We start from the raw sequence: 23,287 nt of genomic DNA, 5'->3' as shown, positions 1-23,287 counted from the left end.
AGCTCAAAATATGTATGTACAATATATGAATAACTTTATTTAAAAGAAAAATAAGAATAATAATTACCCAAATTCCAATTTTATGCAAAAAATGAATTTAGCTGGAAAGTAAAACCACTCTAAAAGTAATGTTCTTCTGCCTTGGTAGAGCAGAGATGGTTTGGACATTAGCTGTAAAGAAGTATTTGTGGTTGATTTACCTGAATAAAGGTAACAGAGAAAGAGTGTTCTGTATATACCATACTGTACATACACTTTTATTTGGAGGTATATAGAGAGTAACACTACAATCCATCATTTATAATTACTGCAATCATATCACAGCAAGAAAACAGAATTATTACTGTGAGCCCATCGATTCCCCTGCCTGAAACAGAGCTGAAACACTTTAGCTTCAATCCTCCTCTCAGAGCAGAATGGTTGATTTGACATCACGTTGAGAACAATTGTGGGGCTGCTTACTGAAGCGTTTGAGCTGGTCAGAGTGCCTGCCAGGTGAGACGCCTGACGTGTTGTTGACAGATGGCCAGGCTCCTGCCCTCCACAGGAGGATTAAAAACCAAACAATTACTGGATACACCAAGGTGATCCTCGCATCAATATCAATCAATTATTCACATATTTGTGCTGGTCTTGCAAAAAGCAGCTCCACTGCATTTCATAAGTGCTAGACCAACATGCATTTTGTAGGAGGGAGCCCAGCTTTTACCCTGCGTTTGATCCTATAGTTGTGGTAAACTAACTTTCGCACTGTCACAGAACTGGGATTAAGTGGGTCAACGATTCTTATTGTGTGCAATACAGCCATTAGCTTTTTATGGAGGAATACATCATGTTCTATAGTTGAAGTAACATGCAGATAGGCCTGTTTCATTCATTTTCAAATGTCTTTTGTTTTGACACAAAACCGGGGTCAAGCCTTAAACTTTTTTCTGCATGCTAAGTGCACCTGAACTGAATACATATCTACTAGGGAGGGATATGTTTTGTGTGGGCGCCTCAGTTATGGTACGCGATAGAGAAGAAGAAGCGGGAGTAGCAATAGAAATGTAGTCATACAAGCAGCTGTGTCGAGTGGCTTTGGCAGTACTTGAGGTAGATGTAGTTTATTATTCCTTGTTTAGTCAGCCTCTCTGGACTTTTTCCTTGAAGCTCTTCACATGAAGTATAAAAAGAAGCACCGCCGCATTGTGTTTAATAGGAGGTGCTTTGGTTTGCTTTACTACATACCATCGCACACTCTCTCTCTCCTTCATGTTACATAGAAATATTAAATCTGTGCCCTGAGGTCAATGGCAACAGCCCTCATTTCTCCCATCACTGTGCCCTTGTGTTTTTCATAGCCACCACTTTGAGAGGCGATGATTCATTCTTTTGATCCACTCCAATATCATTAAGTTATTAGTTGATTTCAGTGGATTTAATCAGCATAGTAATTCCTCTCCATGGGAAGATAAGTCTCTCTCAAGAGCAGTTACGCCGTTCACTATGCCTGCTGATTAGACACAAGCCCCCAAAATAATTCATCAGAAAACTGCGAAAAATAATTTATCAAAAGTGCTTCTCACAAAACCCGCTCAGGACCTTTGCTTCTTAATAATTAAACTCTGCAATTAGGCATCTTACCATGCACTCAGTGTGAGCCTCCATGTAATATTCATAACCATACATAATTATGCAATATATTCACTGAAATAAGAGGCCATATATTCACGGTGGGGCTGTCAAGAGGAAAGACATTTTTATTTGGTTTATAACACTGTTTCATCTTATACATGAGCAGCTGGCTTATGGAGACAGAAGAGAACGAGGATGTCTGGTCCTTAGCAGTCTGACACTGTATTCTGTGGCTCGTAGAGGAAACAGAAAGAGAGAGAGGGATAAGCACTGAAGAGAGATGCACTCACCATGGGAACCACTAATATCAAAGTCTATCAGCTGGACGGAACAAAGATATACCTCAGTGGTGTCACACATTGACCACAGTCCACATAACATGCAGGAAGAAAGAAGAGGCATTCAATTAAAATGGAGTCGAGACGGGGTGCTGTCTCGCCTTGTATTGTAGGATAAATTATACATAATGCTCATCCCAGCGTGGTGAATAGCTATAGAAAAAAATTGTCCCGAAGCCCTTGATGGTGCCTGAAGCAAATAAGCAACAGCAGCGGTCCACGGTGGACACAGTGTGGATAAGGTTGGCTTTCATCTCGAGATGCAGTTCAAAGCTACGGGCTACGCACAGAACAAACTGGCAATCAAAGCTAATGTGTAACTGGGCAGTGGTGCACTTCACAGAGCCTGTCGTGTCGAGTGCAGCGGAGATCACACGCAGACGCCTCTCTCACATCACAATGGCTGATTTTCAACACGCGGCCTTTGGAACTTATTATTTTCCCCCATGTAAATGTCTTTTTTCTGAAGAAACATATTTCTTTTGGGAGCTGCCATCATTTGAAGGCCTTTCATGACATGTATACTGTATGATGAATGAGAATAAAAGCATACATTTCCCCTCAACTTTAGTGTAGTTAACAAAGGCTCTCATTCTCCCTGAGCGGAGCCATCCCCAAGGATACCATTCGCTCGACAAGGATGAGTGACAGAGGATAAATATGTTTTCTGTATCATAAGATGTATTGTAGTGGACTACCAACCGTACAAGATGTGATTGCTTTAGTGTCGTACATATCATGAAGCTCTTTGTGGAGGGATTTCATAAGCACTTAATATCCACAGCGAGCATGTAATGCTCACAAGTTGTTGTAATATTAATATGGGACATGCTGTATCCCCACATGGTTAATGAACCCTGCTGTGCTTAATATAAACGAAGCTCTACTACTCTACATTGTGTTTTAAATATTAAATTAACTCAATGAGATATCAAATCATATTATTTAGTACATACCTTTTGAATGAATGTCATGCAGATCAAAGCAATGAATGTTAACTTGTCATTTTTCCTGCAAAACACAAAATGGAAAAAAGATTGATAACACTCAATAGTTAAACCTTCCTCTTAAAAACTTCTTACACTTAGTACCAAACAAAACCAGTGTGTTTTTCTGTCCCTGTCAGTGTCATAAGCTGCACTGCAAAACAATGACCTTTTCGATATGACACAATTTTACTGTCGGTATAATACAGATGTGATTAACATAAATAAGACTTAAAGTCAAATAGGCGTAAAGGTCGTCACTCAGGACTAGTCTCCGGTCCGCGAGGTGATTTACAACAACTTAATTTGACTGTGTGGTGTAATTTATCTGTGACAGAGCAAGCCATGCAACTCCCTGCATGTCTTGCGCACGTATAGGCGACAATATGCCATGACTGCACACATCTCATATCTACCCAATCAGTCAAGATGCTTTACAACTTCTGTCAGAAGCCCTAACAGTTCTCGTAAATTACAAAGCCGTTGTACGTGGTGCCAGACACTTTTGAAGGAGAATCTCCAGCCAAACTGAACCCCGTAGTATCTCTCACTTTTACATGTGGAAGTTAAGACAGAACATCCCTGCTAAAGTATATGACGGAGAAAGTACTTTGATGGTAGATTTGCTTTTAGAATAGTCTTCCTATTTTCACTGCGCTGATATATTCCGTTAAAAATGAGTCCTATTATGGGTTTCCCCTTTCCTGTAGTGTGTTCTATAAGTTTTGATGTGTGTGAATGGTCTGCAAAGGTTAAAAGTTCCCTCCAGAGGGAGTTTCTCTTCCACACACTGCCCCCCCCCTGCCTGAAACACCTCCTTTGATTACTTCTCTAACAAAGTGACATCACCATGTAACACTCGCATCTCTATTGGCTAGCGCTCCAACACATTGTACGTGATAGACTAAGGGGAGGGACAGCTCTAAGCCCAATTGACCAATCACAACAGAGCTAGCCAGCTAAACAATCAGAGCAGACTGGGCTCTGGTTTCAGACAGAGGGTGAAAAGAGGTGCTGCAGCACATGAGAAAAATAAAGCACTTTTTGAACATGAAAGCATGTAAACATGTCACAGTAGAGTCTAAATACAGATATGAACCTGAAAACAACACAATATATCCGCCGTTAAGGATAAAAACTGTCCCAGATATTGAAATGTTGATGCAAAGCAGGTGGCAGATTTTGTTACAGCACTTGTATTTCCTTTCACATCCCACTTCCCTCCTCTCCAGCTCTTAGTCTGCTGTTAAGCTTTGCATCTGTGTCATCTGCAGATCCACGGTGACGGCTAGGGAGTGTGAGGCATGAATGATGCAGGGCCGTTCATAAACAGCAACAACATAAGGCGATGGGAACAGAAAACGAGTATGTGAGTCTGGAGTGTGCAAGCAATAACGTGCAATGATTTATCTCAAATGCCCCCTGCAGTGTCCAGTTATATTCAGCTGGGAAATCACAGCCAGTATAAGAGTGTACAAGGACAGATCTCAACCTGTAGTGCCATCAGTAGGAGGATAATTGAAAGAGGATATGTGTACATACGGAAAAATCTTGCACGTATGAGGCAAACCCCTTGCCTGTCTGTTAGGTAACTCGGCCCACGTGTCTGTACATGCATTTGTGTACTCTTATGATAGAATGGATGACACGTGAGCAAAGCAGGGAGCCTGCTGTTAGCACAGGATGCAGTGATCCTCCCGGTGTCACACTGACAGGGCGAAGCTCCGATTGAAGGGCAGACAGTGATAACCACGTGCAGGTACTCACATCCAGTTCCATTTAGCCACCTTTGGAATTCTCACAAGGAACAATTGAAGATGCTCCACCACCAAAGCCTATGTTTTGCGGGCAATTACAATGAAATTGCCTGAACCAGCTGAAAGGCATATTCTCCCAACAAAGGAGAATGTCAAGTTCACATCATTGCCTTGGTTTGTGTTTTAAAACTATGTTATCTTTTTTTCCCCCATAATCAAATGTGTATAGCACTTATTTTGTGTTTTTGTCGGATGTGTGCTTCTCTAGATCAATCAAATAAAAGTCAAACCATGCAATTGTAAATAAAATGGATTTTCATAGTAACAAGGTACATATACCTCTCATTCTGTCCGAGTGGTTCCAAATTACAAACGACATGGGAAATATAAAGAGTAGTGAATAATCCCCGGCTCTCAGCGTGGCACACCTTGATGTGCAGGTGCCTTTAATACTAGAATAAGTCATCTGAGATTGGGGAGGCAAGAAACCCACTCAACCAGATGGTCTCCATAAAGCATGGCGCAAAGCTGTCCCAGATGTTGAGAGGTGGTTGTGGATCCGGTGACATGCAATGTGAGGGAGGAACTGGTAATGCAGAGTGTATTAGTGGTCTCTTTATGGGTGTATTAGGTGCTGCGGAGGGGAACGCGGGGGCCGCCACTGCTCCTGCCAGTGAGCTACTACCGGGCTTTATGCTTTGATGAACCTACCCTTGAAAAACCGGGACACCCGTGACCGTATTCTGCGCAGCCTGGAACACACCTCCCACTCTCTAGCCTCCTGGAAAACATAAATCAGTTTCTCATATCATCATCTAGTCATATTCAATGCATATGCAGCTCTAATCGGTAAATCTGTCAGCTTTCTCACCTTTTAGTGATATATCAGATTCGTAATACTCTCCCACATATGCAGTAAATCTCTGACAAAGCCTATGTTTCTTAAAATTCAAAGACGAGGCTGCACGGAGCAGAGAACTTCACTTAAAAACAGACCCAGAAAGTGGAGTAGAGGCTCAGTCTAGGATGTGCGCTGTGCTTAAAGCTTCAGTGCCTCCCAACGTGTCAGCTCTCTCCTTACCACTAAACAGTGGTCCAGACAGGAAACCAGAATGCATTTCCCCTAGTTCATTGTCCCCGCTGAGGACTAGCAGAACATCTCAGTCTGATTAATGGCTGTACACTGTCTAATGAACAGTAATTGAATGGTATAATGCAGTAGGTCCTAAAAGCCCAGAGGAGTCGTCTTCCTCTGCCTGGCTCTGGAAATGCAAGGCGGTGACATTGTCTAGAGTTGATTATAGTTGACCTTGCATGGAGAGAAAGAGGCCTTTGAAACGGCTAACCTAAGCTTCAGGGAATAGGAGCACGTAAAAACAGCTGAAAGACAAATGAAGTGGACTTGTGTTGGAAAAGGAAAGGAATGGATCAATGGCGGGCTCAATAATGATTCGATTCTTTATCACAAAATTCTTAAGAAGAGGAAGACAATTGATCAAACATCCCTAGTCATATTGGCATTTCTAACAATATTAATTAAGAAAAAATGCTTAGCTCACTGGTTGATAAATCAGCCAATATGGTTAAATCAAAACAAATGATAGTTGTAAACACAATACCCGCACCAGTGAGTACAAATCTACCCTTGTCCACATTTCCTCAAAGTGTATGACATCTACAACATAGACAGAGTCCCCCCTTATTAAATCAATCACCTCCTCAACAGAGTGCACTCTAAAAGGAAAACCCAACCTTCAGACAGCCCAACAAAAGTCAGTCAAGTGATTATAAGAAAAGCTTTGATAAATGTGCACCAGGCTCCATCCCGACCATCCTTCGCTCCCCTTCCACTGAGATAGCCTCACTCCCAGCGGACGTCTCCACTTGGCAGAGATGCTGAATCTCGTTATTCTTTATTCGGCCCGAACCACACAGGTCAATATCCCACGCACACAACTGCCTCACCGGTGTACTGTCTGCAAATGTATTCACTATTTAAATTCAATGCTATAAATCATTTAAAGCTTGGGTTGAAAATGTAATCATGTAATTGAATGTGGTCATCAATATCTACTATACACATGCACATATATACGGAGTGCATGGGGCATTTCGCGAGGACATATGAGCGCTGGAGTGGGAGGAAATGTGTCCAAACTCAGCTCAAAGTATGAGTCATAGCAGTGCAGTTATTCCTCATTATTATTCACAACCCTCTAAACGATGATGTTGCCGACAACGAGACAGAGAGAGTCGGTTAGGACTCACAGAGAAAAACAGGAGAGTGAGCATCAATGAGGGTTAGAGTGGTAAGTCCCACCTGCGGCACTGTTATTTCTGGTCTGAGGACAACTTTTATGATATACTGGAAAAATAAATGAGCATAGAACAGAATGGCAACAAATGCTAAATTGAGGTTGGTAAAAAAAAAAGGTGTTTTTAATTTCTAGCACAACTTTTCATATTTTTCAGGTTAAATTACGTCCTTAAAGGTCACTTATCACGCAACATCCACTTTTTCATGTCTTTTCTGCATCAACATGTGTCCCCTCTGTGTAAAGACATTCTGAAAGTTTCAGGAAAAAATATTCGCTCACTTTTTGTCCCGATCCATTTCTATAAAAACCTGTCTGAAAATGAGCTGATCAGATTTTGGCCACTTTATGATGTCATAACGATTTTTTGGCTTGTGTAACAATTAGCCAATAACTAACCAAGGTAACACCCGCCACCTTATCCCCTGAACCTCCTCCTAGAGCACCATTGTGCACGATCTGTTTGGTATTTCGAGCCAAACACTCAAAGAGAGACATGTTTTGTATATATCTGAGACCTACAGTATAATATGTTGATGAAAAACAGTACAATAGGGGACCTTTAAATACAGCACTGATAGAACATGGATAATTCTAGTGTTGAAGTACAAGGAATATGTTGCTTAAGATGTGTTCCTGCAGGAGGTTTTCAACTTCAGAGCTAGTATAAAAAAATCCTACGTTCTCCTTCTGCCAGTCTTCATTAGCTGACAAATCAAAAAAAGTGCATGGTGAGATAGTTATTGCAAAAAATAAGTCCATACCAATAACAATTATTATTATTTTCCATTATCTAATAGTCTTCCCTTGCAATCCATAGCCAATCTGAATCAGCAACATTCCTGTGTGGGTATAAGTGATAAGTAATGAATTAAGATATTGATGAGGTCTTTAGCCAGGGTCATAACTGGCTCCAAGAAGTCAATAATTATCCAGATACGAATATCTTTATTGCAAAAGTGCATACAGCAGCAAAAAACCATCACCGCACCAAAACATTCCCCTATGGTGTAATTGCCACTGCTTTGAATTATAGTTTTCATTAAAACAAAATGTTCAAGGTTATTGATCACTTAAATAAGACTCAATATCTTCTCATTTCAAAGCCAAATGAAATTGCTTGGAATAGTAATATCACCCAACTATTGTGGGCATTCATCACAGTTACACTGCCTCATATCGCTGTCCCTGGAGGATTATTAGAGCAAAATAAGTGTATTTAAATGACTGTAATTTCTAGGAACCACAGATCCATGCAAAAACATCTGTATACACGACGCAGCCCTACTTCATCACGGTGCGCACACACAATCACCAGAGTGGAAGGCAGATATCAAATACAACCACATACTGTTATGGGGCTCTACTCTAATCACAAATGCACACATGAATGCATTTTATAAGCTCGAAGCTGTGATACATTGAGTGTGTGTGGCTACAGCTAAGCCGCATGAACTCTATAATGATACATCAAGTTGTACCTCAGATGTCTCTGATCCTGTGTCTTCAGTACTGCGCCCTGTGCCTCCTCGCCTCGAAGAAACTCTGCTCTGATAAAAACACACAACACAAGATTCACAGAGGGAACCACAAAGACAGAAAAACAGTATAGCTGCTGGAAACAGGTCTTTTGCTCTTGTAATTATAGAAATGGTGATCACTATAATTGCTGGTTAGACCATTTGATGTGACCTGAAAAAACTGGACATAATAAAATAGTAAAAATGAACTATATGTGAAATAGTAGCTACGTGAAACTCATAAATTCTGTAGGGTGCTTACATCCTTACTGGAAGCTGCAGACAAAGAACTCTGCAGACAGAAGCGGTCTGAATCATGGAGGGAGACAGAAAAACTTCCATCTTCGGACTCCTCGTCAACTATCTTGGCCTCAACCTGCGGGGCGGGAGAAAACAAGATCCCCCTTGGCTTACACTGTACTCTACTGCTGTATTGATTCTGCTAAATATTTATATATTTGTTGCTACTGAGCATTTGTGTCTGTGTCTTATTCTGAGCAGAACATTATGTTATGCTGCCCTAGAACTGTTTTCTCAGCACACAGAAAGGTTTATTGGAGGAAGATGGGGAGAGATGCTATAGCAGCAAACACTGGTCCATCAAACCCAACTAAGCTTGCTGGGAGGATCAACTTGTATTTGTCTTCAATTACAACAATCTCTAGATGTATGACCACTATAAGCTATAATATATATTTACAGTGGTGTAAAGTAACTAAGTATATTTACTCAAGTACTGCACTTAAGTACAATGTTGAGATACTTGTACTTTATTTGAGTATTTCCATGTTATGCTACTTCAAATCCATTACATTTATTTAATACTTGTAGTAACTTTGCAGGTTTGGATGAATGATGTGAAATATAATCAATATCAAATAAGACTTCAGTTCCACCTGGAGTATTATCAAGCTACCCTGCAATATAAGTAATTCAAACTAGCTACACCTTTACCAGATGTAAAAACACTTTAATGCATCAATAATTATAATCAAAACATATAATATATATTATTCTGAAATGGACCAATCTGCATAATTAGTACTTTTACTTTTGGTACTTTAAGTATATTTTGATGCTGATACTTCTGTCCTTTTCAACCTATTGAACAGGACTTTTTTTTTTACAGAGTATTCCTTCACTCTGCTACTTCTACATTTTCAAGTACAAGATCCGAGTACTTCTTCTACCTCTGTATATTTATAATAATATAATTAGTTGGATATATTTTGCATTCAGCAGATGACCAGGTGGCTCATGGTGATGTTGATGATGGTGTTTTTAGACTGGAATCAATTATTGTCCTGTCATTTCCTGTCAGATAAATAGGACCAAGCTGTGGAAAGAGTGTATGCTAAAGACCTCATGAGGTGGCAGTTCAGTATGGGGTCGTGCTTTACCTGATCAATAGGCAGGTCCACCTTTAACTGGTCGTCTTCCTGCACCTCGGCTGCTCCTGCCATCTCCCTTCTTTTGTTTTGTGCATTGAACACACTGCCCTCTGAGAAAAAGGGATTAATCACAATTACCTCATCCGCTGGCCGTCACCGGCTCATTCTTCTGCACACTCATTCTCTCCCTCTCTATATCCCCTCCATCCCTCACTGCCCTCTCCCTTTGCCTCTCCTGCTCAACTTCACCAGAGATCAATGCTGCTGTCAAGCCATTTATTTATTTAGAGTGGTCCCACAGACCAAAGGGCCACAGCTGCCCTGCCACAAATATGGCCAGCCAGCGTGAACTCTCAGACCAGGGTTAGTTCCTGACAGTGACAGGTCGCTCAGGTTGATGCATGTGGAGAATAGCTCATACGGCAATGTCACATCGTTTTTTCCTTGTAAACAAACTCCTTTTTTGTCTGCGGCTGCTGGACGGGGCGGAATGTGAATAATTAAACACGCTATTGAGCTAGAATCTACTTCATTAGTCTTAAGTCATTTCATTTAAATAATAAATAACAAAGCACGGTAGATGAATTAGTGATAGGAACACTGTATAGAAAAATGTGTGTGGTTAATAGCTCAAAGAAGCAATTATACAGACAAAATATGCAGGCGTCATTATGTTTTTCAGTCAGGTGGAAGTAGGAGACGAAACTTTTTGATCTCTTTTTGAAGTCACTCAAAGAAAATGTTTTAAAAGAATGGAAGAAATCTGGTGCCAAAAGCTCAGATACTGTATCAAATGCTGATTTCAAACTCTGCACTATATACTGTTTAGGGTCATACGAGATTATTTAAAGATGACTTGCAGATTCTATTTTATAACTCTTTCAATTGTGTGTTTTGTGGGAAAAAAACGGTTCCTATAGGCATGAAAAAAAGGGCCTGAATGTCACTGGAGAACTGCAATCCAATAGTGACTTTCTTGAGCTGTACTTAAATCAGGTTTTAAAATTGTTTGACTGATATAGATCATGCAAAGTTATTATTTGTTTATTGATTGTTATGAACCTGCCTGAGGACCACAGATGGAAATTAGCTATAATCTGGCATATTGCATCCCTTCTCTTTGCTGAGATTAATGTTTTTGTATGCATGGTCCTTCTAAAAATAAATACAAATACAAATAAATACAAACTTCTATTTAATAATGGGAAATTGTGAGCACTAGCCCACCTATGCTATATACTGTATCTTCATGTTAGATGTGGTGCAGTACAGATGAGTCTCTTGAAGTTGAGTCATTGTATTATTGTGCACAGATGGAGACAAAACACCCATGAAAACAACAACTGAATAATGTGGATCACAAGCACACAATATAACTGTGTATAAATAATAAACACAATATCCATTTTAAACAGCGCCAATGCTTAAAAGTTCAAACCATTCATATAAAGCAGTGTTTAAACTTTTGTCACTTTAACAGTCTTTCATCAGCGTTCTTTGTGATTAATAACTTATTCGCATTTTAATCTCGAGAAAATTAGAGCATTTTGTTTTCGCCCACATAGTTAGCAACGCTTTCTGGATGCACATTCAACAAAATGGCCTGATTGAATTCATCTATGATTCAAGCCTTTTAGATGAGGTCTTGTTCTGTTTAATATTCACAGAAAGGACTTGTGTTTCCTTCAAAGAGCGGGGAGCTGGGTTCTGTTGGACTTAAAAGAACAGGCAGAGAATCTAAAATAATCTGTTTCACCTGCCATATATATATTTTTGATATGTGTCCAAAACACCTTAAACTCACAACTTGCACACATGTAAAACGAAGCAAATGCCTACATGTGTGCCTCTAGACATGAACACATACTGTACCCAAACACATGCATATACATTTGTCTTCAAAATACCAACAGTATTCTTCATATGCCCTTAGCTGTAAAGTGGCTATTGGAGGGGGAACACCATTGGAAGGACCCGGGGCTGGAGAGAGACATGTTTTTCTATAGAATTGCTCTGCTTACCCCCTGTGGAGGGGAGAACTGGGTTTCTGGACACCTGCCTCTGTTGTTTGGTTCTCTCCGGTTTGGCTTGTTTCTTCATCTGGCCCCTGGCTGTGTGCTCAAGGTCCTCTCTAAAGCCTGTGTGAGCAAACTACATGAAGAGACAAAAGAGAGAAGAGAACAGGGGCACATATTAAGGCGTATTTCCTCAGATTTCTCTGTGATTCATCATCGACTTTTGCTGTTGTTTTGTAAAGAGGAAGAAGAAAAAAAGACAAAACACATCGGGGCAAAACTTGTTTTATCCTTTCTTCTCAACGCTTTTTTACATTTTCCATTGACCTCAATTTTTCATGAGCTGATATGCTTTGTAGGTCCCCCGTGACTCCTACTGTATTGAATTCATCTGGTTCCAATACATCCCATGCACAACCTATCAATCACTGGGGAGCGTGGCAAACTAATCATTTATTGATGAAATGGGGCAGCCATGAATTTCTAACTGCATTTGTCTTATTTATCAAGCCAGATCAAACAATGAAAATCCAAACAAGCTTAAAGGGAAAGGGAGGGAGTCGTAGGGAATAACTTATTCTTCAACAGCAGACAGCAGAAGGTTATTGATGGAGAGGCGAGGGGAAAAAAACAAGCCTGGGACTTAGTTGCATGGTGGTAGAGAGTGAAACGGAGAGAGAGCAGTGGGGAGAGTTCAGAGTGATGTTCAGACAGCAGGGTACACATCTGAATTAATGCTTCCACAAAAGGCAATTTTCTCCTCACAGGCTCCTCATCCCCTCTGTAGGTAGCAAGGTGAGGTATGTCTCCCTTACAGAGACACAGACACAGAGCACGGGATGGAGCAGACTTAATGTTTCTTTTTCAGCAACAGTGCTCTTTACTGCAGCTACCTGGCTGGATCCCTGGGCTGGCTCCAGGGATAGTGTAGTGATCTCAGGCTTCCACCAGAATACACTTCTGGCAATGGTGTTTGTAAGCTCACTAACATGGCCCTGGGGGAATAGCAGCGTTGTTTCTTCACTTGTTTGCTTTCTTTAATGCACAGGCAAAGTCTGTTGGTATTCTTTTGAATCTCTACAGCCGTTGGTGGGCCGAGGGAGGAAAAGAAAACAACAAAAGCAGAGTGAAGTTTGTATATTCAGCGGAGGAGAGTTGAAACAGAGTTCACCCTGCAGCGCCGCAGTGTCCACAGAACCACACGAGATCAAAGACAACATAGCAGTGGCACTGTCGCATGTGTGAGCTGTTAATTCAGTTTTTCGCCAGCCTCGATTCGTCTACGAGTGATGCGGAGCGACTTCGGCGCAAAGTTCAAAATCAAAATACATCTGGGCAATCAAAAATGTAACAGCTTGTTTCCCATGTTTACAGCCTGGTGGTGGGATGTAAATAGACCTTATTTAAATCAACAAAGTTAAATCAAGACTGTCTCACTCGGGGAGGGAAAAGCAGAGGACGAGGGCCGCCGCAGAGCCGGGAGAGTACAGCACGAGTACAGCACGAGTACAGCACGAGTAGCAGCGAGACTGGAAACGCAGCAGTGGAAAAGCTGAGGTCATCCCGCCTCTCGTTCTGCATTACATATCTACAGTGTGTGTCCTGGGGGAGCACACAACTCTGTGTATGAGGAGGCCCCGGAGAGAGAGGCCAAGAGAGAGGAAGAGAGTGCTAAAGTTAGTGTGAACAGGACTCAGGGGGACCGAGCAGAAAATAATCTGTGGCCCTCTCAAGTGGCAGAGAACAGGAGTCAACAAGAGGACACCGTGATATGATAGCTAGGGGAAAACGGGGGTCCCAACCAATTTGACCGAGCAGCCTCCATTCATACTGGCTGTGGTATCAGGAGGAGCCACTCCCAGCGAGCAGACATGCTGGCAGCAGTGGGGGGGTATAGTTTTTCCATAGGGCATTGCTACTTCCCCTCACCAATGACATCATCCAGAAACAGCAGAGAAATGGAGAGCAGCAGCAGCAAGTCATCGCTGATGTCAGGCAGTGCAGCTATTAAAAGGTTTAGTCAGCCTTTCTGGGCTGTTTTCACAGGAAGTGTGAAGTACATGTGAAGCGCAACCGCACTGCTCATTATTATCACTTTTATGTGAAAAGTACTTTGCTTTGATTCACATCATTATTCTCTTTGCTATTCCCTGCTATTAATCATGTCTTTATGCGACGTCTACCTCAAAAGTCTCTACCTCATCATGTCTGTGAACACCAAACTCAGCATATATGCTCGATCCCAATGGGAACATGGTGTGCTAGAGAGTTTCAATATTACACTCTGCAGAGCCGTCACTTCAGACTTCAGTGGTTGCTTCAGACCAGATGTCCCATTCAGCGGTGCAGAAAACGCTCTGCAGACAGCAGACACCGTTCCCGTAGTGCGAGGTGGCAAAAGCAAGGTTATATTTTACACAGCTTCAGTAGGCATGTTTAAAGGATCTTTTTACTGGCATTTCAAACCAGACTGCTGTTGTTTTGTGAGGTCAAACTGAAATGAATGACGCACATGACCCTATAAATGGATGTGTAATCAGTAGGCTAAGGCAGCCGACAGGTCAAGACAGAGGGCAGCTTTCCTCACATGTGTCGTTCCCCTCTGAAAAGTCCTTATTAACTGGTCAAATCATGTTTACAAATTCATGAGGGTTCAGACGTGGAGGCAAAGGGGGTGTAATGGGGCAGCTTCATGTTCATTGAATGTATAATACTACAATGAGCTGGTGGATGAAAACATAGCCATGTCTCTGTCTCTGTCTCCACCTCATGGCGCTGTGTGAAATGGCAGAGGGTGTTGAATCAGATTTTAAAGTCAACGAACCTCAGTGAAGCAAAGATTCATAACAGTATGGTTTCCATATACTGTTTTATGATTGACTTTTAATAAGATGAAGACATCTTCCAATTCCCATTCCCAAACATATTCTAATATATTGCTGATAAATATGCATCAGATTTCTGAATATAAAAAGGTAGACGACTATAGACACAGCAAGAGATAAGGCATGGGACATTTTTCTCCAATCCGAAAAAAAATTGGCATCTGCCACAGCGTTGTCATCTTTCATGGTTAGAAGAATCAGACACATCTCTCACAGGCCCCCACCCATCTCCACCTCAACTTGCTGAGTGGGCATGTTCTCATGTTCACCGTGTGATTTGGTGTACATCTCGGGCCCACAGCATCGCAATCCTCATATGGAGTCAAAGCACTTCACTGTCTACTTAATCACAATACAGATTGTCCCGGTTCTGGTTTGAATAAGAGATTTCTTTCTTTTCTTTTTTTTTCAGTCAGTAGAGTCCCCCCTGGTGCATATGATCTGTCTATAAGGCTCACTGCGCTTGATCAAGTGGGCCAGCCTTTCTCTGTGGGGATTACCCATCAAAGTGAAAAGCAAAGGTAACGCAATGCCTCCTGCAGACAGTGATTGATGATAGCGCTGTTTCATAACGAATTGCACCCCCACCAACAAGTCTCACATGTGGGAAATGTTAATTGAAATGCTGTGTGTGCAAAGACACGCTTTTCAACTGTGATGCTACCAAGGTGTTACAGCAATAAACTAGAGGGAATTTAGGGAGAAAACTGAGCATGGCGGGAGAAAGTGAACAACCAGATGTCAAATTGCAAACAACTCTGGAGCAAAAGTACTCACCGCAACCTTTGGAGGTCTTGTCTTTCCAACTGCAGGCAGGGTGACTTGGCTGCAGGTGGAAAAGGGGAAGCCCAAAATGAATAAACATATGTTCTCTTTTCTTTTCAAGAATATGGATAAAGTGTTTATTTTAAATATTTAGATATAAACTTATTTAATGGACAAAAGATCCTCAGTGTTATACCCTTCAATTCTGTTGTGTTCCCTCATTACATCCCTGCAGGGGTTGCAGTGATAATATTGGAGAGCTTTGAATTTTTCTGCACCAACTGCGACATAGTACTGGTTGTTCTCCAGTTCAGTGGGACCGCGGACAGGACGCCCATCTAATGTGCAAAGCCTGAGAACTCGAATACACAAAGACAACACATTAGAACAATGTTTTGTAATATTTTGATATATTTATATAAATGTCAGTGTTTAGATATTAAAGAAACGTTGTTATCTCAAATAGTGTTTAAGTAGTTAAACTTAATGTTTCCATTAATCAAACCAGGTTTAGCCTAAAAGCAGATTTTAGAGTAACTACTGTGAGCACATGACAAGCAGATATGGTCCAAATCACAATTGATTTCCCAAATCTATATTACAGCAGCTGATATTCTACAGAGTTTTAACTGTTAGCAACTTTAAATTGAAGTGCACCATTTCTGATAAGAAATGTTGGTTGATTCCAGTGCGAAACATGACAAAGGACATCATTTGTGTAGATAAGAATAGATGTGTTGTGATTCATGTATTTGAAAGAAACAATACAAAAACATCAAAATATGTTTTACAGTTGGGTGCTATTATTTAATATAGAAACAACTGGAAGATGTATCTCTGCTTTCCCTCACTGGCACATACAACTATAAAGATTACTGTAATGATTTCAGACATCACCTTTGAACAGCACCAGTGCGAAGTCCCACTTTCTCTGTCACCATGGCTAAAACATGTTCCCAGCTTCTAAGAGTAAACTTTGGGATCCGTATTCGAACTGAAGCAACCAAGACCTCTCCGTTGGTGAAGACACTACGAAGCACAACGAAGATGGCACAAATAAAATAGTTGCTTGCTCAAAATGAAAATACATGATTGATTTGCATAACTACATACACAGCAACAAACATTCTGCTTCCTAGGGTAACTTCATATGCATCAAGCTTAAAAATCAATACTCACTTTATGGTGCAAGACTCATCAGTAGCTTTCTTACAGCGAGCAGAAACTACCAATCTGCTGTGAACAACAGGTCGGATCTGAAAATGTCAAAACTAGGGGTCAGAATATGCCCCAATGGTGAGTAAGGAATGAGGCATTTTTTTAGCGTTTAACTCAAACTCTGATATTACGTGTGATTACAGGAATTTTTATTTTGTTATCAGTGCTTGGTGACCATTTGCATCCAGACCACTGCAATGGGTCATGGTTTAGGCTTCAGACACCTTCAACCCTTCCACTAAAAGCTCCATATCATACTATGGTCACACATAATATAGAACAGTTTAATGATCTATGCAGTTTAAGTACAAATGACCAAACATTCTAAGTAGTTTTACCTGTTCTTCTTTCTTATTATGTGGCTTCTTGGTTGTAATTGCAGAATAGCTGAAAGGCAGTCAAAAAAAGGGTTAATTACTCAGACCCAGGCTTCAGGTGCCACATGTAAAACATACACAGATGGTGTTCAAAGATAGCCTGGAAGACATCAGCTTAAGGTGGAATACTGCCATCAAAAAACATGCTAACAAGCACATCAAACCACAACAGTAAATCCACACTTTATTTTAGATGCATAGGCTATCGGTAAATGTAACTAAGCTATTAAAATGATATTGAAATACAGACATGGTTTGAACTGTTAACAGACAAACGCTCCCCTAACAAAAAAACAAACACCCACTCAGAACACTACTTTAGCTAGTTTATAGGCCGAAAATAACGCTCCATTTTGGGGTCGAGAATGGAGCTCGCCCTCGGTCACAGTGACCTGACATCCCCGCTGAACCCCACACACACCCTGACACACACTTTACAGCACGGTACCTACTCCAGCTTTTTGAAATGCTCTTGCCCGGCTGCAACATACACACTGCCATGCATCAAGTTGTCCAAATGCTGAACCTTGTGGCCCTCTCTTGGAGTGTAAAGATTTCTGACGGCGAAAGAAGCCTCCAGCCCTCTGGTCAAAAATGTCAGAAAGTTGTCAAAAGTTGACAACTGCCGCGGATTCACTACTAATTTTCTTCCGGGAAAGAAAGCGTCTCCATTTTTGTAGACAATTATTGTTTTGGTCGGTGGCAAATCACTTCTAACTGCTGTATCCGGCATAGTTGAAGTTGTTTAAACAAACAAACAAACAATAACTAACGACGCTGGGTGTCAGAAGTAAATGTGTCACTGGCAGGCGTTTTGAGGCTCCTGAGTAACTGGAGATAGCATCTGAAACCAATTCTTCTACACGAGAAGTGTAGCATCAAGAAACCAATCCACCGCCTGGGTTGCTAGTTTCATCCTTTAGCATACATGTACCGTTAATTTAATGTTTGATTCTAAAACTGTTTCTAAGGCAACCAGAAGGGGTAAAGGCATTCTTTTTTCAGATGCTTATTCATTTCAGTTCTGTTTTTTTGTACTAAATAGTAAATAGTGCTACAGCCTATTTAAGATACTTATATATAATTTGGCACAGTCCATCATTCTGTAAACTCTGGATTACATGAAATTGATTTACATCAAATAAACCACATTCAGTATCAGTCCTCTTTGATGATATGCATATTACAGTCTAGCTTTTGCATTATGTGCTTCGTTATGGAGTGAATATTGCATTGCAACATAACACTATAACTCTTAAAGTTATATTAAATAATGTTCACTTCATCTGGCATAGTTCAGGGACATTGTGTTGAAGTCCAATATTGTTGGGTTTAATCGAACAAGTCTTTACAATTATTTTATCAGAATTTAAACTTCATTTTTTGTTTTGTTTTCATCAAATGTGTGCTGAGCCTATATGTTCAGGACGACGTCCACTGTGTGGATGGGGATGTTAACAAGACCAATAATACACAGGCATATTGAGCAACAATATTTGGTATACCTTTCACCCCTTTATCACTCCTTATCAAATTGTACAGTTTTACTATAGAATAGAAGAATATAATTCCTTTATTGTCATCGCACCAGGTACAACAACATTTAAAAAAGCAATCCTCGCAGTGCATTTCCACATAAAACGAATAAATATATATCTAAACATATACACACACATAAACATATGCTCACACATCCATACCAACATGCATACATGCCCGCACATCATCTAAATACAGTTTACAATATAAAAAACACAGGGATGAAATGTTGCATCTCTGATGTCGATCAGTTAATAAATTAATAAAACTATTAAAAAGTAGTGCAGTTGCAAGTTGTAACTCTGTGTGTGCTTGTTCAGTGTTTGACGGTGTTCAGTTCTCGTATGGCTAGAAACAGTTTTTCAGTCGGTTATTCCCTGATTTAATTGACCCGTAAAATGTACTATTTACTCATATACATGTTTAAAGGTAATTCATGTGTTATGAGGCCAAAAGTAACGATCAACATTATAGTATGCAAATATATTTCGATTGGTGGCTTTAGAGCTGGATATAACTTCAGATACAGGATGTGTTTTTCTCTTGTTTTCATTCACTGTAGCCATATCTGCCATTTGCAGGCATTTTTTTTACAACAGATTATCTGCCTGTCCACTGTTAGACAGAGCTGTCCAAATTGTTTACCACAATGGTAACCAGAGATTGCACCAACAATGGCACCTAATTGGTTTAAGCCAGACAACTCCTGGTCAATTAAATGCATAATTCATCCAAGCATTAATTATGCATTTCTTAAGGGACTTGGTGCTGTGCTTTATTAGGAGAACTACATTATGCATATTTAAATTCTTCTTCTTAGAGGGACTCGATAGGATATAATCTCAGCTGGGATGCCCATCCTTAAAAACAATAGCAGCCGGGGCTATACAACAACTTCTATTAATCACACACTGTTTTCTTTATGCACCAAACACTGTGCTGTCACAATGTTACCAAGTGTAATTAATTTACCATTATTTTAAACTCTCTTGTGTTTATAGAATACATTATTCTTAAATAATAATGCCAAACTGATAGTATTAATTTAAGTCAGTATCATCTGTTTAGTCGAGATCATCAGATATAATTCATCACTTAAGATGGAGTCCAACATTTTTCCAAAATAAATAATAATCTAGAGAAATCTCCCAAAAATAAATAACCCACAACAAATAACAGACAGTAGTAAAAATATTTTACAAAATGTATTCTACAGTAGTAAAACCACATTAATTATTAATACAATTACAAATGGCTGGATTTTATTCTACTTCAGTTCCAAGATCCTACTCCTGCATACTGGCACACTGTTATGGATTACTGGGACAGTTGAATAGAACTGAGCTATCATATATGATCATTTTACCAATTTGACAGTTCATCCTAGTTTTAGAAATGGTTACAATGCAGTACAATCTTCCTCCACTGGGTGGAGACTGTCTCACACTGCTGGATTTAGCTCAACTCACTGGATTAATGTTGTCAACTCAGGGGCGGAAAATAATGCACACACTCTTTCATCTTAAATTATCAGTGAATCTTTATTGTTTAGCAACAGCCACATACATTATGATATGAATAAAGAACGCATATTGTATTCCATTTTTATGATTAAAAGCATGCAACTGGAAACAAAATCTTTAATTTGAATTTGTAATGCACACTACGGCCTTCTGTATTTGCTTATTCGTCTTGTTTGTTGATGGCCCTGTTGCGAATATTGCTGGGTGGATAGTTTGCGTTAGATAAAAACTCAATACATTGCCTGGCTTGCTGTTTGAAACACTGATAATTCACAGAGTATAGATTAAGGGTGTATTAAGAATAAGAACAAATCTCACAGAAGAACAATAACTCTTGATGTTTTGTGGTTTAAGAAAATAAATAGCTTATAGGCGTATAAGGAAAAGTGGAAAATATACTAGATTTCACAACTTGCATGTCATTTTGCCGTCCTATTTACACTTCTCTTCCTAACTTCTGTTCCATTATATGCTTCCATTCTCTCAGCATTCTCTTTACATAGACTGAACTCAGACACTGTCCTTGTCAAATTCACAAACAAAATACATGGTAGGGTTGCAGGCCACATCTGTCCACTCCCCAGAGGCTACCATCTCAACACAGTCTTCATCATCATACGCGTTGTTGGGCTCTCCCTTCCTCCATTTTCTGAAAGTGGTCATGGCAGAGAGATCCACATAGGTGAAGACACCCTCCTGGTGCGTGTCATGAATGCCAATGTAGACTCGGTTGAGGCCGGCATCCGTTATGTACCCTGCGATGGCCGCGTTGGCTCCCTCGTCTTTGGGCATGGCCAAGTGCCCTCCCCTCGCCTGGCAGTAGACCTCAGCGTCGGAGTAGCGTTTCTCCTCCTTCACCAACAGATAGACCTTACTGTCCGTCTCTTTTATGCCAGCAACAGCTGCAGGGGAGGGCAGTGCTGAAAAATGAGCACTTGTATTTCTATACACTTCACATTGACATGCTCAGCATTTGAGTTATATTATGATTAAGTAATGCAAACGCGTGGTTACAAGAACTGTGTATTTAAACAAAAAAAGAATGCTTAAAAGAATCCTACCATTTTTTATGAATTTCAGTTCAGAGGAGAGCTGTGCCACAAGAATGTCCATCTCTCCAATCGTCTTTCTCATTGGTGTGCACTCACATGGAAGACCTGATAAGGCAAAAATGTGGGGGGTTACCACATGGTTGTCTTAATTATTTCTCAGATTTCACCAAATGTATCTGTCTAATCCAGCAATAATCTGCTTCACAAACTGAATAACACAGTATTAAATCTCACCTGGATCTCCATTAGGGCCTTGTGGACCTGCATCCCCCATGTCACCCTTTACCCCTGAGATATATAATGGAATTGTCCATTAAAACTTAATTGAATCCGTAAAATAATTTGTTGTGAAGTACATTTCTACATCTTCTGATTACCTTTCCAACCACTTGGGCCCACTTTTCCATAACGTCCCATTATGCCTTTCTGACCTTTAATCCCATTATGACCTGAAAGAGTAAATGAGACAGGAATATCTAGTTACTATACAATCTATTTAAAAAGCATTATGACTTTCTTTGAATGCATCTTAAAAAATACCAACAAGAAAGAATAATAAAACTTGAATCCCTCTACTTCTGCTAAAAGTTAAAATGCTGAGTCTGTGTAGTCTCTTTAAAAAGTATGTGAGCACCCTCTAATCCTCATTAAGGTCTTCAGTAAACACTCGTCCACAGCAGTGGATCATTTCTCGAACCTCTCAACCAAATGTAAACACTCGGCCATCTCTGGATGTCCTGGTAGTGATGTAACAGCACATTATCAGCCCAAGCAATGTGATCTTTACCCTAGCACTTTTTAGCAGAAGTGATGAAAAAAAAAGAACTGTGTTAGTTTGGGTGTATAGTTTAGGTTTCCCCTGTATTCAGAAGCAACAATATACCAATCTCTCCAGCTGGACCGAGTCTTCCTGGTCTCCCTGGTGCTCCTTTTAGTCCTTTCTCGCCTGGTTCTCCTATTGCCGAACAAATAATATTAAGCCAAGTATGAACATATTGTGATTTCAGATTTTCAATATATGGCGTGTGTGAGAGTGTGTCAAAAGGAATGCCTTTGAGTCCAGGGACAAGGATTTGAACAGTGCAGGAATCCTCTGCAAACTGCTGTCCATATGATGTCTGTAGTGTCAGTAACCTCAGCACAGACATTAGTAATATGGGCAATAACAACTTCTCTCCTATCATCCTTACATGGGCTGGTTGGTGAGTTATGCTGTCGAAACAAAAGGGATAAAGAAAAAAATGTATTTTTAAAAATTAGCTTTAAATTGACTTTAGATATTTTGAAACCAATTCCGTAATTAGGACGAAAACTAAAACTGGGGAATCAGAAGGAAAAAAATAGTTTGAGCAGTTAAACAGTAATGATATAAGTTAATTCCATAAATCCAAGAAGTCATTATTCATAGCATCCCGTTTGCAGGCTTCCTGAGAGTACATACACACATTTGAATAATGTTAATATACGACAAAAATAAACAAAAAAGAGCACTAAAAAAAGTATGCTTCTTTCATCCTGAAAAAATGAAATAGCCGTAAAAAAGAAACATAAAAACACTACACAGGCCTAAGATACGAAAGTAAGTGCTTTAAACAAATCCATACACAACTTATAAATGAATTAATGATAGAAATGGCTATTGAAAGAAACAACATCTAAAATCACAGTTGCTTAAACCAAATATATATTCAGCTTTCATAAACTTGGCTACCCCTGAGGAGAAAAACAATTATCATGCGTTTTACAATCTGACTGGCCTACCTGCAGAGGTGTTTCCAGACGTTAAGAGTGGAGAAGCTGTACAGCCAGCTAGCAAAGACTTGAAGGAGCTTTGAACACTGGTGGTCCTACAGAAACATTTCATGTTCCTCTACAGAATGTGTGTGATAGGACATTCGTAAACAGTTCACAGATAAAGTCCAAAGCAGCTGGGGCCTCACAGATAATTGGCTGGGAAAGCAGCCCAGTGATTGACGGTGGAGGGGCCCG

At 40.2% G+C, this 23,287-nt stretch overlaps 2 protein-coding genes across 10 annotated transcripts; both read right to left on the bottom strand.

Moving 5' to 3' along the window:
* Window positions 1-1,716: 1,716 nt before the first annotated feature.
* LOC117468053 (doublecortin domain-containing protein 2) lies at window positions 1,717-18,124 on the bottom strand. 8 transcript variants are annotated; one of them, XM_034112010.1, is made up of 13 exons: window positions 17,637-18,124; window positions 17,146-17,194; window positions 16,769-16,845; window positions 16,487-16,618; window positions 15,786-15,941; window positions 15,602-15,650; window positions 11,946-12,075; window positions 9,934-10,034; window positions 8,796-8,909; window positions 8,495-8,563; window positions 5,410-5,479; window positions 2,912-2,966; window positions 1,717-1,850 (listed from the first exon to the last, which is right to left on the bottom strand). In XM_034112010.1, the coding sequence occupies exons 1-12, from the start codon at window positions 17,915-17,917 to the stop codon at window positions 2,950-2,952; spliced, it is 1,245 nt and encodes a 414-aa protein (XP_033967901.1). In that variant the 5' UTR covers window positions 17,918-18,124; the 3' UTR covers window positions 1,717-1,850; window positions 2,912-2,949. The 8 variants fall into 8 exon arrangements, 6 of the variants coding, with proteins under 6 accessions (XP_033967901.1, XP_033967900.1, XP_033967903.1 ...); XM_034112009.1 differs by having other exon boundaries at window positions 1,717-1,844; XR_011645254.1 differs by lacking the exon at window positions 5,410-5,479 and having other exon boundaries at window positions 8,495-8,558.
* Window positions 18,125-20,283: 2,159 nt separating this feature from the next.
* On the bottom strand, window positions 20,284-23,161 carry colec11 (collectin sub-family member 11). 2 transcript variants are annotated; one of them, XM_034111992.1, is made up of 7 exons: window positions 23,060-23,161; window positions 22,350-22,510; window positions 22,182-22,253; window positions 21,676-21,747; window positions 21,533-21,586; window positions 21,308-21,403; window positions 20,284-21,166 (listed from the first exon to the last, which is right to left on the bottom strand). In XM_034111992.1, the coding sequence occupies exons 2-7, from the start codon at window positions 22,480-22,482 to the stop codon at window positions 20,757-20,759; spliced, it is 837 nt and encodes a 278-aa protein (XP_033967883.1). In that variant the 5' UTR covers window positions 22,483-22,510; window positions 23,060-23,161; the 3' UTR covers window positions 20,284-20,756. The 2 variants fall into 2 exon arrangements, with proteins under 2 accessions (XP_033967883.1, XP_033967884.1); XM_034111993.1 differs by having other exon boundaries at window positions 20,284-21,148.
* Window positions 23,162-23,287: the final 126 nt, after the last annotated feature.

This window comes from Pseudochaenichthys georgianus, chromosome 22 (genome assembly GCF_902827115.2).
Source record: "Pseudochaenichthys georgianus chromosome 22, fPseGeo1.2, whole genome shotgun sequence".
Classification (NCBI taxonomy): Eukaryota; Metazoa; Chordata; class Actinopteri; order Perciformes; family Channichthyidae; genus Pseudochaenichthys; species Pseudochaenichthys georgianus.
Note: the sequence above shows the minus strand (reverse complement) of the source record. Positions and strands in the feature narration are given on the sequence as shown.